The 18,435-nt window shown below is 35.1% G+C and overlaps 1 protein-coding gene across 1 annotated transcript; it reads left to right on the top strand.

Moving 5' to 3' along the window:
- Positions 1–14,716: 14,716 nt before the first annotated feature.
- Positions 14,717–16,641, top strand: LOC142343935 (uncharacterized). The gene is made up of 2 exons (XM_075395334.1): positions 14,717–15,590; positions 16,037–16,641. The coding sequence occupies exons 1-2, from the start codon at positions 15,214–15,216 to the stop codon at positions 16,464–16,466; spliced, it is 807 nt and encodes a 268-aa protein (XP_075251449.1). The 5' UTR covers positions 14,717–15,213; the 3' UTR covers positions 16,467–16,641.
- The last annotated feature ends 1,794 nt before the right edge of the window (positions 16,642–18,435 follow it).

Here is an 18,435-nt window from a genome sequence, read left to right as displayed (position 1 = left end):
AACTTTTGTCAGCCTCAAGTTTCTGCCTGACAACTTTGAGCAAACATATTTCTCAAAAGTTAAATTACAAATTTGCTTTTTCCAATCACATACAAAATTTTAAACTAAAATCCGTAATAAAACAACAGAATTATGAAAATAAAAGCAGGCTAAATAGAGAAATGAACCGGCTCGAATCATTTCAAATGACGTTTTCCTTTCTTTTTTTCATCCCGACAGTCAAACATAGACACATAGCCATATTGTTGAACATAAATAGAAGGAAACTTGATTGACTGCAGACTTGACAATGTTTATTATATCTGTCAGTAGAGTTCAAAGTTGTCCTGAACCTGAGCAGACCTCACTTGCCCGTACTTCTTTGCACCATAGTCAGCCGCAATGCTCAAATTGTCCCGCATCCTAGCCTAAATCAAATAGTCTTCTCATAGGATAGTTTTGCGCTTGAATCAAAATGAAATCTCCCCGCCATCGAATAATCTCTGCATTGAATTTTCGAGTCATGAGGCCTTTAGAAGTTGACCAGTTGAAAAATTGGATCTAATCCGTTAGTGCCCCCCCCCTTAGTACTCTATGCACGCCCCAGTTAGAGATCAAAAGCCAGAACATAGTAAATCATTATACAAAAATAAGTGCGTCGAGGGTGCAACTAAGTTGGGGGCACAAACAGAAAAGATCTGAATTAATAAAGGATCCGAGAAATTGTAAGGCCTGATATGATGTGTCGATACATTAGATCAGGATGTTAATATTATTAAATGTATAACTGACGCGGCTCTGATGAAGTCATCGAGAAGGTCTGGCATTTATCGACATCAGCGTAGCGTTTCGAGGTATAGACCAGAATTTCTCAAATGACTTGCAAGTTGAAAAATGCCGAAAGTCTACAGTGCCTTAAGTCAAAATGCCAAAAGTTCATATGCGCATAGCCAGTTTCGTCATTTCAAAACCTGCAAGCTGCGTTTTTAAGAAAGGTTACTTGACTCTGCAAAAGCAACTTCGAAATTTTGACTGAATAACTTGAACCACTTCGCGGTTCTCGATAAACGCTAGAAGTTCTCAGTGACTTCAAGCAGAGTCACAAACTATACTTAGTAGGGTCGCGTAACGTTTCTTGAAGCACCCACTTGGCAAGTTTATAAATTCCGCCAATTTTAAAATCTGACACTGTAAATAGAATAATCTGGTATTTTAGAATCTGGTACTGATAAGATCTGTCATTTTAAAACGAATTATAATAAAACAACGATATCAAATTTCTCTTATGTTAAATACCAAACAAAAATGACGCCGACATAAAAATGATAAGGGTTAACGCCGTATCTGACTAGAAAAAAAAACGACAATACCGAAGATATCTGTTGTTTAAAAACCGACGATTTCTTGACTAGGGTTGCACGTGCGTGCGTGTTTTGAATATACATACATTCCTTCCCGGTCGACTGCTGTTTGATCGATAAGTCCTGTAGGAGCTGATAGACCTGTCACTAGCAGCTGGGAATCCGTCACCAGAGTACGAAGTTGTCGGAGTTCTGGATCTGGGATGGGGTCGCCTCTTGTGAGATTTGTCTCTTCCAAACACCATCTTAGCCGTCAAAAAGAAAACTCGACAAATCTGTTTCGCAAAGTATTGTTTTCAGAATTTAGTGTTTCTCAAAGTTTCGTTTTTATAGTTGAGTAATCACAAAATTTTCAATGAAATTGTAGCAATGAATGATTTGAATTTATACTGATGAGTTAAGGTCATTTGTCAATTGTTGGCGTTAAGTTAACACTCTGTTCATTGTCTGATAGTGAGAGTCAAATATTTGACCGGTAGGGTTTTGATTGTACGTTCTAAATCATCGCACACATCATGAGTTTAACTTTAAATAGAGCAATCACAGAGCCGAGTCACGTGATGTATAAAGATTCATAACTTTAATACGAAATTTTGACATTTAAGGACAAAATATCGAAAGATACGCAGATAAAAAAACCGATAAAAAACCGAAATTTTTTATCGGTTTTTTTATCTGCGCCACCGTATATTTGGAGGATAAATAGCTAAGTCCTTTTCTGTTTTTTGGCAACTTGTACAACTTTTGGGATAGCATTTTTATTAACGCTCAAGAATGCGAGCACATTCGAGCGCTGAAATACAAAAAACAAAAAAAAACATTGATCGGTCGTACAGAGTTCCGTAGTTACGAGAAAAAACTGGCCTTTTTTATCAGTTAAGAAACTTCTAGAAAGCAGTCAAAATCTTTTTACTGAGACAAGTGGGTAGAAGTTGAAGCCATACGTCTGGAACGCAAGTTTAAAAGGACGTTTAAAAAGCAACAATTATTGAAGAATTCTGGAGAAAAAACTAAAAAAACGTTATATAAAAGAGGTAATCTATGGGTGATTTACTTATGAACAATTTGAACAGTCGGCAAGTAATAAATTCACTGTATGATCCTAATTTTTCTCACCCCGATTCATTTTACCCCGCATATCTGAACACCAAATCATTTCACCCCTCTTTCACACCGCAAATTAGCAGTCGGCATAACAAGCTTGTTTTCGCATAACAAGGCGAACGAGGGGGAATTGGCACAAGCTGTGCTTTGCGCAGGAAATTTTTCAGCCTATTTAATATGTATCTTATACTGGAACAATGACGGGAACAATGAGTGATTAATTGAAGCTCAAGCCTTGAAAAGGAAAAAATTTAGTAAATCATTTCCCAACATGCTTGAAGCAGGAAAAATTTGTTAACTGCATTTTCGATCAACATACCCGCCAAAAAAGCATGCCCAGGCTGAGGTCCCAGACCGAAACCAGATATGTCCAGACCGAAATGAACGCACGAAGGGGGTGTCGTGCGTTCAAAATTACACGGTCTGGAAACACGGATGAACGCACGATGGTCTGGACATGAACGCACGATGGTCTGGACATGAACGCACGAAAAATTTGGCGTTGAACGCACGAATTTGAGTTGGAGCGCACGATGGTCTGGACAAGAACGCACGAAAGTCTGGACATATACTGTTTCGGTCTGGGATGGTCTGGACATATTTGTCTTCGAACGCACGAAGAACGCACGAAAAATTTGGAACGCACGAAAGTCTGGACATATCCACTTTCCGTCTGGGACGGTCTGGACATAGGCACTTTGAGTCTGGGACGGTCTGGACATAGGCACTTTCCGTCTGGACCTGTCTGGACATATCTGGTTTCGGTCTGGGACCTCAGCCTGGGTGCATTATCAACATTGATTGCCAAGTCTTCATTTCTTTTGGAAAATATGGAAGAAAAAGTTAATTACTCAGTTGCAGTTAACAATTTGTGTAATAACTAAACAAGCCGTCTACTACATAAGAAAAAAACTGAAATTGTAAGAACATTATAACTTTATAACGAGAATTGATTTCGTCTCAAAAAGTTAACTTACTTGATTAAATTGGCGTTTTTGCTTTAAATTGGGTAGGTGTGCCTAACTTTTGAACAACATAGTGTGAATGAATGATGTCACAGAATTGTATTTTCAACTTGTTTTGTTTATAAAGCAAACCCGAAAATTTGATGGCAAAGGTAGGATGCACTTGCCTGCGTAGGTCTACTAACTCTTGCAATGTCTTCAAAAGAGTTCAAAAAAATTCGATTACTATTTTTCGGTTGTTGAACAATTAAGGGGACAAAGTTATTGCTTAAGTTCAAGTTATTATTTGTTGGATCGTCTGTCAATTTGAAAATCTCTTACGATCGCTATACTGAAGTGACGTCTAAAACAAGATACTATATAACCAATTGAGCATATATCTAAAATTTGCCTACAACATTATATGAAACAAGCATTCCCGGTTATAGGAGATTTTCTATACTTATGTGAAAAAGGCCCTCAAATCTGTTGAATCGTTCTGAAACATTTTTGTACAAAAAATGTTCACAACAATAGCCATTGAGACAAAAAAACGCAATTAATCCTAACAATCTATCCTATGAAGAGCCTGGCATCTTGTAGGCGCTGCTATAAACAAAAGCGGCAAAAATCTTTCCAATTTTTTTGAAGTCTGTTCATATCACGATTTGTAAATTGATTTGAGTTTGTTAAAAAGCCATTTTTGACTTCGAATTTTAGCATCTCAATTGTTTGCGTTCCATAACTCAATCTAGAAACAAAACAACAGTGAACAAAAACAGAATACATTTTTATAAAAAAATGTTCAGAAATTGGAAGAAGAAGAAGAATAGTTTCCTTTATGCCTTAGATTTTTCTTGTGATGCTTTGGGTTTAATCATACGTTTTTGTCAAAATTATTATTCTTATTATTATTATTATTATTATTATTATTATTATTATTATTATTATTATTATTATTATTATTATTATTATTATTATTATTATTGTTATTACTATTATTATTATTATTATTATTATTATTATTATTATTATTATTATTATTATTAATATTATTATTATTATTATTATTATTATTATTATTATTATTATTATTATTATTATTATTATTATTATTATTATTATTATTATTATTATTATTATTATTAGTATTATTTTGATTAATATTTTTCTGACAGAATAGGATAGGTTTTCACGCTTGATGATAAAAATGATGCGCGCTTTTTGGTTAAAAGGTTTGGCAGAAAAATTTGCCCGGGTTGAGAATTTTTCCAATAATTAGGTATGAAATGCACTGATTCGAAAAATTTACAGCAAAACCTTACATTATAATGCGTTGAAATGTTCTGTATTGCGCTAAAATTTTGTCAGAAAATTGCTGAACGTTTACTTTAATGCTTAAAAATTCCAGCGCATTTAACCACATTTCAGTGCATTCGTGTGTAAGGTTTTTGCAATGAATTCCTTTTGAAACAATCAGCTCTGAATCGTGGACTTTTTCTGTCAAACTTTTCAATCAAAACGCGATCGCAAACAACTGAAATGCGAATCTTCAAAGCCTAAAATGACTTCTTAACAAACAACTCAATTTACAAAGCGTAAAATGAAAAAAAAACTTGAAAAAAATTGTGAAGCCCTTTGCCTGTATCGTTTGTAACGAAACAGCCCGGGTGGAGATGCCAGCGCCATCTCAGCGTAATTATTTTTTCATAAAGGCACTGGAATTATGTATGAAAACTGCTGAATGCGATGGAATGCGCTGAAACTTTGATAAGGTGCTGAAAATTTAAAATTTCAGCGGGTTTGCAGCACATTTCTTGCATAAGTTTCAGCACTTTTTTCAGCGCACTTCGTGCAAAGTTTCAGCCTAAATTCAGCGCATCCATCGTAATATTTCAGCGCTTTTGAGAATACGATGAGACTCCAGCGCATTTCTTACAAAATTTCAGCGTTTTTCGCATATTTCAGCGCATTATCATGTGAGGTTCATGCGCTATATTGTATGAAAAATCAGCGCACTTCAGCGCATTTCTTACATACATTTTGGAAAATTACTCGACCCGGGAGTGAGCATCTTTGTTATTTTTCGTGATTGCAGATGTTAAGTTTGTCCTTCTAACCCCAAACATGCTTTCTGAGATTTTTCAATATTAAAATTTGCAGAATCGCTTCGTAGAATCTGACGTACAAACTTAGCTCGTAGTTGCACTTTCTGACAAAGTAAATCATATCATTAAGAAAACAGATCAAGTTTAAGCCACCTAATTCTACTAGCAATAACTTGTTCGCCGAATTGGCCGACATGGGGTTTAGCCGACAACCAAAATATATAGGAAGTCAAGTCCAGAACCCGGCCACATACCTATTTTATGTAATTGCTAGACGAGCTAGTAATATTTTGACCAATCAGATTTGCCGACCAATCACAATAATGTTGTCGGTTAAATTTGTTCATTATACCCTTGTCGGCTAAACTGCTAATAGGACAATGCTGCCATACGTCGAAATGCGTACTAAATGATGTCGCAATTTCTGTTATCACAGTTTTGCAAACAAGTTTCCGAAGAATAAATGGCTAATTTAGTTGCATAATTTGACGATGGTTTCAGACTTTGACACACATTACAAAGATAAAATTATCGACACAAATGTCGCCATATGATATGGTTATTTTTTGAAATCGTTGCAGATAAAATTTCACAGAAAATGGACATTTTCAAAACAATTGTACCCCCTCCCCCCACTTTTGCTACCTGGTAGAGTACCGCCGTTGAGAAAGACCGACGTAAACGACGTACGAAGCGTCAGTTTTTGTCGGCTTCTGTCGGTTTCATCGGTTTTGTTTGAAAGAAGCGTCGGTTTTTGACGGCTTTTGTCGGTTTTGTCGAAATCGTCGGTATTGTTGTAAGGAGCGTCGGATTCATCGCAATTGTCGGTTTCATCGGCTTTGCTTGTAAGAAGCGTCGATTTTTGAAGGGTTTTGTTGAAATCAGTTTCGACAGAAGAAGCGTCGCGACGCTTCGTATGTTCAAACTGATTTCGGCAACAAACTTCTACTTAAACCGCGGTTTATGTAAAAGGTTTTTCTGCAGAGGTTTTGATTTTGCGAAAGCATTAATGGCTAACGGTAAATATGGCATAAAGTTGACAATCTCAAAGATGTTCAGTTCCACAATAAGTTAGATGATCTAGACGCTTTCAAGCTGGAAAAATCCAGGATGTAATGATTTCCCTATTCAAATAACTTGCAAAATGCAGTTTTGGCGCAATAAAACCAACAAAAACCGATGTTTTCTTATGTTTGAATCCGACGAAATTCTCAACACGGGTACCCCCCGTTTCTGTGATATATTTTACGACAATATTACAGGGGCCTAAATTTTAGATATCTTAATGTTTAGATCAGTTTAATGTTATGGCATGGCACGGGTTAATATTTCAATGAAAAAAAATTAACAAGGTTTTTGGTACTTTAAAAACAGTATGTGGTTTTGCCGTGCTCTAAGAGAGATATTTTAAGAAAAATACAATAAGAGCAAAATATATGCTTCAAAATTTTGGTTATTTTAATAAGAGGACAAATATTTTGCGTGCAGTCAACTTGTGGTGTTTAAATTTGCTTTTAACTGGGTTTGTTACTCAGTTGTTCTTCCCTGTAAAATCATTAGGTGAATCGATTTGTAAAATCGGTGAGTACTGAATATATTATAAATCTCTGAAACTTGACAATTTGTATATCAAACTTCCAAAATAAAAAAGCAAAACAAAATGGAATTTTTTATAATCCTGCTTTCATTTAGACGTGTTAAAAAACTGTCGTTTCACGAAGTATATTTTGCTCCGGAGCAGCAACCAACTCAAATGTATTTTCATTTACAAGTGTCTTTCAGTGTAGTAGTTACTATAGACTTAATATTTTTCTATTCAATAGAACCCAAATCCATCGGAGAGCTAAAAATCCTTCAGGAAAAAATTAGAGCTACCGGTGCCAAGAAAAAGAATAATAAAATCTATGAAAAGTCGTACATATCAATTTCTTCGACATACCGCTGCTTTTTCAATAGATTGAGAGTTGATCAACCTTTAACGATCAAGAAGATTTCAAAAATCAACTTCATTCTTTTGAATGATATATAAAACTTCTTGGTTAGTGGTTAGAAGAGAAGTTTTCTTCAAAAGGTTTTCTCAAACGTTATTAATAATTGTTCCTTTTAGTCGCGACTCTTTTTCGCTTTTTAGATAAAAAGCGATAAAAATAGACAACTAATTTTTATGCCTCGCGTACCGGCCTTCGTGTCAATTTATCTTCACTTCGTCTGAATTTTGGCCGAAAAGAGTTACAAGAAACAGTTCGGTCATGAAAAAGTAGTTTCCCAAATATTAGCGACAGATATTTAACTTTTCGAGTAAATTTAATAAGGTATGTCATCATTTTCTTCCACTGAACGTTATGAATCACACTCCTTGTCACCCTTTTTCAAGCCGTCACTGTTGTAGAAGTTTACTAAAAGCTATATTCAATGGTTTGTCACTTAGACTGAAACGAAAGAAGGGGTAATTGGTGATTAATTACAAAAAAACACTTGCAATGCTAATTGTGAATTACGAAGACATACAGCAGTTTTGCAACTACCAATATCAGAGATCATAAGAAAAATTAAGTCTCTGATTTGGGTCTCATGTAACTACTAATTGAATTCAGGCAATAAAGTTTTCGTTTAATTTTAAATCAAAAAGCGAAAGTAAAAACTCTTCAGAATTGGACCACACTTCGAAACGACAAACAACATTTTAAAACCCCCATTGTACATTGAAATGAAATTAGCCCAAACGATTTTTCTCTTCTACTAAAGAACTTATTGCTGGTAACTACGAGCACAATCAGTTTTAAAAAAAAGAATAAATCTTATCCAATGAGTTTCTAATGGGTAATGGTAGAATAGTGAGAAAAAAACACAACCAGTAACATAATGAGTAACTACTATTTGTTTTTCAGTCTGCTATTGGAAATTCCAAATGCCAGTTTGACTATTTATCAGTGCAAGTTGCGCGTCAAACAGTTAACAGCTATCCTATTGAATGGAAATAGGCGGTTGCCTTCCAAATTGCCTTCCAACAACCCGCCGCATACCTATTTTATGTAATTGCCAGTCAAACTAGTAATATCTAGACCAATCTGATTTGTCGACCAATCAAAATAGGGTTGGTGGCTAACTTTTTCTATATACCCTTGTCGGCTATTCTGCTCATAGGACAACGCTGCCATACGTCAAAATTCGTACTAAATGGTGTCGCAATTTGTTGTCACAGTTTTGCAAACAAGGTTCCGAAAAGTAATTAGCTGATTGAATTGCATAATTTGACAACAGTTTCAGACTTTGACACACATTACAAAGATAAAATTATTGACACAAACATTGCAATATGATGGTTTTTTTCATCGAATCGATGCAAATAAACTTTAACAAGAATGGATATTTTGAAGGCAATTGTATCCCCCTCACCCACCTTTGGTACCCCGTAGAGTACCCCACCCCCCCCCCCCCCCCCCCGTTTCTGTGCTATATTTTTTGCCAATATTACAGAGGCCTACAGTTTAGATAGCCAAATATCATTGAAAGTAAATTTTAGAAAATTTATAACCAAGATTTATCGGTGCTCTAAAATCAGTACAGGTTTCTAAGGGTACTTTGATTATTTTGCCGTGCACCAAGAGAAGTATCTTAAGAAAAATACAAAAAAAAAAGAAAATTTATGCATCAAAAATTTGGTTACTTTAATTAAGAGTATAAATATTTTGTGTGGCGTCAATTTGTGATGTTTAAACAGGCTTTCAATTGGGTCTATAACACAGTTTTTCTTCCGTGTAAAATCAGTAGGGGATTTGATTAGTACAATCGGTGAGAAGTGAACTTATTAGAAGTTTTTGAAACATGATAATTTGTATATCAAACATCCAAATTAATAAAAAATAAAATGAAATGGACTTAATTCTGCTGTTTTTTGGATGAGCCAGAAAATGACCATTTCACGAGGTTTATTTTGATGTGGTTCTCGGGAGCAGCAAACAACCCAATTGTATTTTCATTTACAAGTGTCTTTCAGTGTAAAAGTTGTTCTAGACTTGATATATTTCAAATCATGCCACCCAAATTTATCCGAAAGCTAGATGACCTTCAGAAACAAAATTGAAAAATTGAGCTACCTGTGTCAAGGAAAAAAATAATAAAATCTGTGAAAATTCGTCCATATCAATTTGTTCGACGCACCACTGCCTTTTGAATAGATTGAGAGTTGGTCAACCTTTGATAATCAAGGAGAATTCAAAAACCACCGTCATGTTTTGAATGATATTTGAAACTTCTTGGTCTAAAGCATTTTTGGGATAGGAAAACAGTTTTCTTCATAAGATTTCCTCAAAGCTTACTACTAACTCTTCCTCTTAGTCGTGACTGTTTTTTCGCTTTTTTAGATAAGTTCTATAAAAAAAATAGAGAACCACTTTCGATGGTTCACTTATCTTCACCTCGTCTGAACTCTGGCCGAGACGAGGTACATGAACCAATTCGGACATGCAAACGTAGTTCCCCAAATGTTTCCGAAAAAAAATCTAATTTTTCGAGAAAATTTAATCAAGTTTATCATTATTTTTCTCCACTAAACGTTACGAACCACACTCCTTGTGCCTTTTCTTCACTCCGTCACCGTTGCAGTCCGTTACTAATTGCTAAACTCATTCGTTTGTCACATAGGCCGAAACGAAAGAAAGGGTAATTTGTAATTAATTACAAAAAACCTCTTGCATTGCGAATTCTGAATTGGGAAGACCTATAGCAGTTTTGCAGCTACCCATGTCATTGTCCGTAAGAAAAATTAAGTCTCTGATTTAGGTCTCAAGTAACTTCTAATTAAATTCAAGCACTAATGTTTTTGGTTGAATTTGAAATGAAGAGAATCAGCGGCTCGACTTCTAATCAGAAAAAACTTAGTTCGCATACGGTTGTTTTTGAAATAAAAATCAAAACAAACAGAATATTTGTACCTAGCTGACACCATGTTTTTCTGAAGCCTCAACTTGCTGCACCCCGACCAATTATCCAGATATTTTCCAATTATCCAATTATCCGGTTATTTTAATATTAACAACCCCAGTCTTCTTGAGCTGAATGGGTAAACATAATAGTTTGTCATAGCCCGGGTTGCTCATCATATAAAATTCTTACTAGATATACTAGGTCATATATGATTCACAGTAAACATACTAGGTCATATATGTTTTGTCTGAACTCTTGGTAGTCATACAAGGATCGTATATGATTTCCTAGAAATCATACAGGGATCAAAGAATAATTTTCAAAGCCTTAAAAACCGCATAAACTTCAATTTCTTTTGAAGTTGAGGAAATTTCTTGGCAATCATAGAAGGTCATATATGACACTAAAACATTAACTGGTACCACAAATTCTCATATAATGTAGTCAGAGGACATGTTAAATTATTATATCGCAATTGCAATCCACATTTGATTCATATTGTGCACTAAAAGCATAATTTTTCAATTTAAACATATTCACGTAAAGAGTTTGAAGTTATATGCAATTTTTAAAATACTTATTATAATTGAACATTTAAAGGTATTAACTGGCTACAGAGAATATCAAAACTATAGTTATCTATTTGGAATTACTCTTTTATTTGGTGCCCAATTTTGCAAGTGATATTGTACGTTCATGTATCACTAGCCCAATGTGGTATCGTGTCGTTATATTTTTTCTAAGGACGGACGCCAGTTTTCATGCATTTTAATGCAATTCCGTCATGATCGTATTTTTCTGTTACAACAGAAAATTTCAATTTTGCATGATTTTTGTCTGATCGAGGTAAAAATCCAATTCCATTCTGTCAAGTACAAAATTATGATTCAAAAACATATTCAGAATTTGTCCTGCTCATAAAAACCCATAAATGGACTTCAAATGTACTGATTCAGAACTGCATTTCCAAGTTACTATGCGAATGTAAAGATTCAGCGCTGAATTTTCCTGGGACTAGGGTCCGGAAACATATAATCATTAAAATTTTGTCAACAAAAATTACTTCTGTTGGAATTTCGACTCTATTTGTTTAAATTGTTTTTTTCTATTGGAATCAATGGTTTTCAAGAGCGTGCGTAAAATGCTATTCGATTCTAAGATTTGAAGCCTCTAAAGTTATTATCGTTGCATGTGAACAAAATAATGGGTAATTGCGCTTTCTGGTTGAAAAGAACAGTATTTTTCTCATCATGTGAGAACAGAAACAAAGCAAAGAATTTTTTTAAACCACAATCGTATGAGGTGTAGAAAAAATTAATGTCCTAACAATCGCTTTTTCCAACGACAGACTTGATAAACAAAAATTGATACAAGTTCAAAACTAATTATACATCTGTGCATTAACTCAATAAAAATAAACACAAAAAGTTGATCAAAACTGTTGTAAAAAAACTGGCGACATTGAAAAATTGACCATGATAACAAAACTGGACACAAGCATTAAAACTCCATTTTTTACCGAAGCATTTTTGTCAATTTGATCAAAGTTTTCACTTGGAGTCGAATGGATAACAAAATTTGGATAAATAAGCGCAAAGACTTCTCGTAGAAAACTCGGCGATTTGTTGGAGAAAAAAAAATTGAACAAAACACAAAGTATGGTACCTCTGTTACCTATCAAAGACGTGCAAAAATGTCGCAAATTACACGGAAGAAAAAATATTTCTTTGGAAACTGTGGAATGAAAATAAATCACGGAATAACAACTAATTTGATGTCGAGAAATTAAAAAAGTTGTTCTCGGCAAACACAAAAGATTTAAACAATATTTTGGTTTAACAATAAAAAATAAAACAATTTTTGGTCAAACAAGCTGACATACAAGCAATCTGAAACTTGAAAACAAGTCAATGTAGCCGAAAACCTTCCAGATAGTTAAATTATACAGGTTTTTCGTCCAAAACTTTTATATTTATTGGAATGCTGTGCAGCAAAACGGTGGTATTAGACTTCGAAAGATTTTTTCACCCAAAAAAAATTCATTGTAACAGAGCTTGAAAATTGTAACGAAGACTACCTTGACTGTGTCTTATATTTACCACCAACAAATTATCTTGAGTTAAAAACTCAACAAGTGGCGATCTTTTAGTTGGTTGATCTTAAAATGCACCGAATAATTGGGAGAGAGGAAACCACTCTGGGTAACACTGAATGGCTATCTTGTAAAATCTTACAAGATTCTAGCAGCAAATGTTTATCTTGTAAGATCTTGTAATATAAATTTTTATCTTGTAAGATTATTGTAAGAGAAATGGTTATCTTGAGAGATTCTCGCAAATTTGAAAGACTGAAGAATTACTCATTCCTAGCATCTAAAAAGGGCACCCTTAGCCTAAAAAAAACACGGCACGCACGAAAAAACAGGTTACGGAAACCAAAATCATTGGTCATTCATCTTATTTGCCGTTTTTTTTTTACAATTTTTCCGCAAAAATTGAAATTTCCTCCCCTCCCCTCTGTCTCCCCGCTCCCATCGCTCTGTCGTTCTTCTCCCTACTCTCTCTCTCTCTCTCTCTCTCTCTCTCTCTCTCTCTCTCTCTCTCTCTCTCTCTCTCTCTCTCTCTCTCTCTTTCTCTCTCTTCTTGCCCCTCTCTCCCCGTCTCCTCTCTCTCTCTCTCTCTCTCTCTCTCTCTCTCTCTGACTGACTGATTTTTTCTTCTGTTATAGCCGGGATCCTGCTTCCGGACTGACAATACATCATCCTTCATCGTCGTCTTCACCCCTCTCAGCAGAAAAAAGGAAATAAAAAAATCCGAAAAACTTTGAAAATCAAGGAATGTAGATTGAAGATGGAAAGACAATTAAATATTTTCAAAAAAAATTAATTCAATAAATAAATAATTTGTTTAGACAATTTTTTAATCATTAATAATTATTAAAAAACTGTGTAGATTTAAATATTGCAACCTCTAATCGTTTTTTCTTACGTCGAGGTCTTAAGAATAGATTTCTAGAATTTAAGAAGATCGGATATCTTATGCGAATCTTTTAAAACGAACGTTTATCTTGTAAGATTCTTTTGAGACGAACGGTTATCTTGTAAGCTTCTTCTAAGACGAACGGTTATCATGTACGATTCCTTAAAGAGGAATCTTGTGAGATTTTGTTAAGGCGAATGATTATCTTATAAGATCTGTTAAGGCAAATGGCTATCTTGTAAGATTCGCGTAAGATTATGATCCTCAAGTAAGATTCTGTCAAAATCTTGTAAGATCTTTTGGATCTTTTCCGCTAGCGCCCCCGTACTCCTATATAGCCGAAATTTAGGTAACCCCCAAAAAATAAATGTTTTGCTCCCTTCTGAAAAGGTTATTTATTTTGATAATATCGTTCCTGCTAGACTGCATCAACAACCATATATGTAGCATTTCTAAAGAAAATTATAGCAATACACCCCTTTACAAAGTTTGTAATTACTGAAAATTGAAATAAGTAGATGTTCTTGTTTGATGTTTACTTTATATGCAGTGGCTTATTGCTATACACATATATTTTTTCAAACCTCCGCTCTAATAGTATTTTCTAAATGCCTATTCATACGTATACATAGGTAATAACTCAATTGCATCCATAATGTTTAAATATATACAAATGGGGGGTGCCTAATTCACCTAATGCAAATGGGGGGCGCTTGTGGAAAAGATGCAATCTTTCAAGACAGCCATTCGGAGTTGTCCTGGGTATCCATATCTCAATATTACACATAATATTTTGTCTAACCTATATCTTACCAAGATTTTGTCTCTAAGAAACCCGGGTGCAATAACGTGGACCGGTGGAGTCACTTCCCGAGCGAGGCTTGACCTTGGAGTTGTCCGCTTGGCCTCGAAATTACTGGATCTCGTAAAAATGACGTATGTTTGTTTCCTATGTACATTTGAATACATTATAATTTTCGAATACTATGCGTAGTCTTGATTGTACGGTTAACAACGAATTATTTCTGATAAATTACGTAATTATTACACATGCTTGTATGATTTTTTACTTCGGCTTACTTTGCGCTCACCTCAAATTTTATAACTATGTCAATTTCTGAGAAATAGTACATCCACTTTTTCCTCTTAAATTACGTCATATTTTTCAAAATGCAGCAAAAGAATAAAAATGTGACTTTACTGTCGTTTCAAACTACAGAAAAAAACAAGTTCAGAGCTTTGAATGACACACAAAATTAACATCAGTTTTAATGACCAATTCATTTTAACAAAACGAACAAGAGGTTAAAATTTTTCATTTGAAAACTCTTAGAGAAAGCTTTATTTGATTAGTATATACATTTTGTCAAATACGATTTACAACAATTACAAAATTTGATTTGTAAAATTATGACTTGAAGACAGTTTGAGTTCGTGTTCAGGTTTTCGTTTCCTGTTAAGCATTATTTATACATTTATGTACATGTGTTGTGTCGCAACAACGCAATTCTAGTTTGAGATCGAGTTCCAGTTATCTTTTGGCGGCTGTTTCTCTACTATAAATATTCAATTCATTCATTTTTGAAGCATTTGAAAATCTGCTGTTCAATTTTAAACATCTACATTTAAAGTAAAGCTTATATCGCAAACTGTTCTATATTACCTTTTGCTCATTTTGAATTGGAAATTTATTATTTCTGAGAAAAATTCTGCTAAATTTCAAAAATTACTCAATTTCTGAGAAACGCCCCCAGTAGTTTTGGGAAATTCTACAATTAGCAATAAAACACGTAAAACTGCGAACAAATTTACAATGTGGAATTATTCTTTCCTCAATTTTGAGCAAAGTGGCTTGAGTTGCGAAGAAAATTTGAAAAAATTCTCTTCAGAAATTACCGAGCCGCATAAACTTGCATATTTCGTTGATTATGGGCTAGAAAAGGCCATAGTTAACGCCGGCCTCAGTTTTGTAATGTCACTTTTATTTGGTGTTTATTACAAGCGCAATTTTGGAGAACAACCGCTGAACTTTCGGGCTCCGCTTTTCGGATTGGACCGAATTTTGGAGGAAATTGGTAATTTTGACCGCGACGATTTGTGCAAATCAGCGATCAATTCGATGTCTATTTGGCTGATTTTGGAGCGAAATGATTCGTTTTTGTCTCACGCAAACGGAGTTGCCGTTATGATGTAAGTGAAGCACAGTAAATCCCCCTCCCTCTCTCCCTCCCTCCCTCCCTCCCTCCCTCCACCCCCCACTCCCCCCCCCACCCAATTGAACAATTTAAGGTAACCAATTCACCGATTTTGTCCAAGTCTTGCACAAGACTGACAAATGCTAAAAATGACAAGATCATAATTCTGAAATTAGAATTGAAGGTAGGCTTGACCAGGACAGAAATAGACGTGACGTTAGGTCGATCTGTACTTACTCGGAATTTTCAAGAACTTACATCTGTAATTAAGATAATCATTTTCTAGAAATTTTTAATAGATAATTTTACATATCATACTTCCATTTTGACAATCGGCTTCAAAAGTGAGTCAATTTACACAGAACTTTAGTTACGGTAGGCCATTTAGTGCAGGCCTTAGTCTCCTCCAGCCCTCATAATTAATAATAAACAATATTTCAGAGCCTTCTCCCAGCTGTTTCGCATCCGAAGATTCCAGAACATTCTTCGATCTATCAGAGCAGTTTTCGGACCTGCCTTCGGACTGTGCCAGCTGGCTGCTCTCATCAATTCGTACAGATTTCCGGAAACTTCTTCAAGTCTACCCTGGCTCCGGTTCCTCACAGTTTTCGTGGCTTCAACTCTTCTTCGTCCGGACAACCAGTGGACCTGGAAAAAACTGATTGGTGTACCAGTGAAACCAAGAAACTTGAAGTTCGCGCATGGTGCTTGCATGTTTGTAACATCTCTTCTGAATTTGTACGATGTTGAAGATAAAACGATGCTTTCTCGTGCCTTTATTCTTGTGCTGGGTTTATTTTATACAGCTACTGCCCAATTTCCGTCCTTCGTTAAGGGAAAAATCAGAAGGGTGCTCTTCAGAAACAATTAGATCTTTAAGATCATTATTTATATTTTTGCTACAAAAATGTTTACATAACTTATAAAACGCACACTAAGCTTTTGAAGTTTTAACCAATCAGTTAGAAAATGTTATAAATTATAGATTAAAAGTCAGATTAAATAATCACTGACAACATTGTTTCGTGATAAATTAAGAATTCTTATCTGAAATCGCTTTTCAATCTTTATATAGTCAATCTTTATATAATCGTTTTTCAATCTTTATAACCGTCATTGAGTCAATAAAATGTTTTCAATGACGGTTTTCAGTTGTATCTGAAACAACCATAAGACAGTTAAAGTTGAATCTATTTTGTCCCCCCCCCCCCCACTATTTGCAAAATAGCACATGCGCCTGGAAGGCGTAAAAATTGGTGCCCAACGGGGACGCAGCCGAATGCGAAAAAGTGAGAATCAGAAAAAGGGAGGTCTCTACCAAGGGTAGACCTTCGTTAAGCTATTTTATAAATAATTTTTCACCATAAAACCTAAAAATGCTGCGTTTAATATCAAGCAATCAGAGCAAGGTTCCAATAAATCTCGTTTTACGGCATTCTGTTCTGCTCTCGACTCTACCGGCTTCCTCCGTAAGGTATTTTATGCTCCCACTTAGCTCGGTGGGCGGGGGGGGGGGGGTGGGTAAACAGAACATAATCCAAGAAACTTTTAGCCACTTGAAAAGTGAATATGCGTTTGAAACTCCAATTGAGTATATTGCGAGTCGTCTCGCCCATTGATTGAGGAAGGCCAATAGATTCTCATTTTTTGATGTTAAACTCCGTTACTAGGGGGCGCTGTCATTCCATAAAGTCGTAAAAGACGAATCGCGGAAAAAGTTTGAGAACAGAAGTGGGGCCGAAAAGTTTCCAACGTACAGCATCCGGAAGTTGGTTGCAGTGCAAATCAGCGCTGAATCAGTCTAGAGACATTCTGTTTTTCTGGAGGGCTAGCACTCTGTTCATGTCCTAAATTACACTGGCTACAAAAGTACGACGTCATTCAGACTTATTTTTGGAGTATGAGTAACTTTCAGACTATAGAGGATAAGATTAGATAAAATATTCTGGAGTGCAATGTTTCAGAACCAATGTTAAGTTTTTACTCTTGAAATGTACTGGTTCAGCGCTTAAATGCTCTGAGATTCAAGTCCGGGCAGAGAAAAATTCGGCCATGGATATGAACTGAACTGGCGATAACAACAATGATTCGCACAAAATTCCAACATTTTGGCGATCCAGAAATATCAGCAAAAAAATCTTACATGTACTTATCCGCACAATAAGCTGAATTTCGAACGCATTTCTTTTAAGAGTTTCAGCTCTCGTCAAATATTAAGCGGATAAAATTGTAGGTCCCTTCGGCTGAAAGGTTATTTCTCTTCAGCGGCGGTCAGCTCATTCATAGTTATTATCTTACATAGTTTCTATTTTTTTCTTAAAATAATTCCACACCCCTAAACACATTTTCCCCATAACCGTCACCACTTCAGCTCAGTCCATGAACCACGGTCTTTGGCACTGAATGTGCTGAATTTTGAAATGTTGAATTTATATAAAAATTTAGCTGAACTTTTGTAAAATAAGAAATTACGAAAGTACGAGTTCTGCTCTTTTTCTGAAATTCCTAAATTATACTAAAAAATTGCCATCATTTTGCCAAAATTTCAAAATGTGGAATTTATGCAAGAAATGTTTTGAAAAATGTGCCGAATTTTTGTAAGAAAAGTGCAGAAATTAAATAGGGAATGCGCTAAAATTACTGAATCGGGAAATGCTAGAAGTGATGAAATTAAGTAAGATATGTGCTGAACTGTTGTAGGATATGCGTCCTGCTGAAAATGATTTTATAAGCTCATTATGCACCTAAAACTAAACTGTCAACACAATCAGTACATTTCTTAGACAATTTCAGCAGCACATTTCTTGCAGCACTTTTCTTGCATAAATTCAGCGCAAAGT

The sequence above is a fragment of the Convolutriloba macropyga genome, chromosome 8, assembly GCF_964194025.1.
Source record: "Convolutriloba macropyga chromosome 8, txConMacr16.3, whole genome shotgun sequence".
NCBI classification, from domain to species: domain Eukaryota; kingdom Metazoa; phylum Xenacoelomorpha; order Acoela; family Convolutidae; genus Convolutriloba; species Convolutriloba macropyga.
The sequence above is the reverse complement of the archived record's forward strand: the minus strand, read 5'-3'. Positions and strand labels throughout refer to the sequence as shown.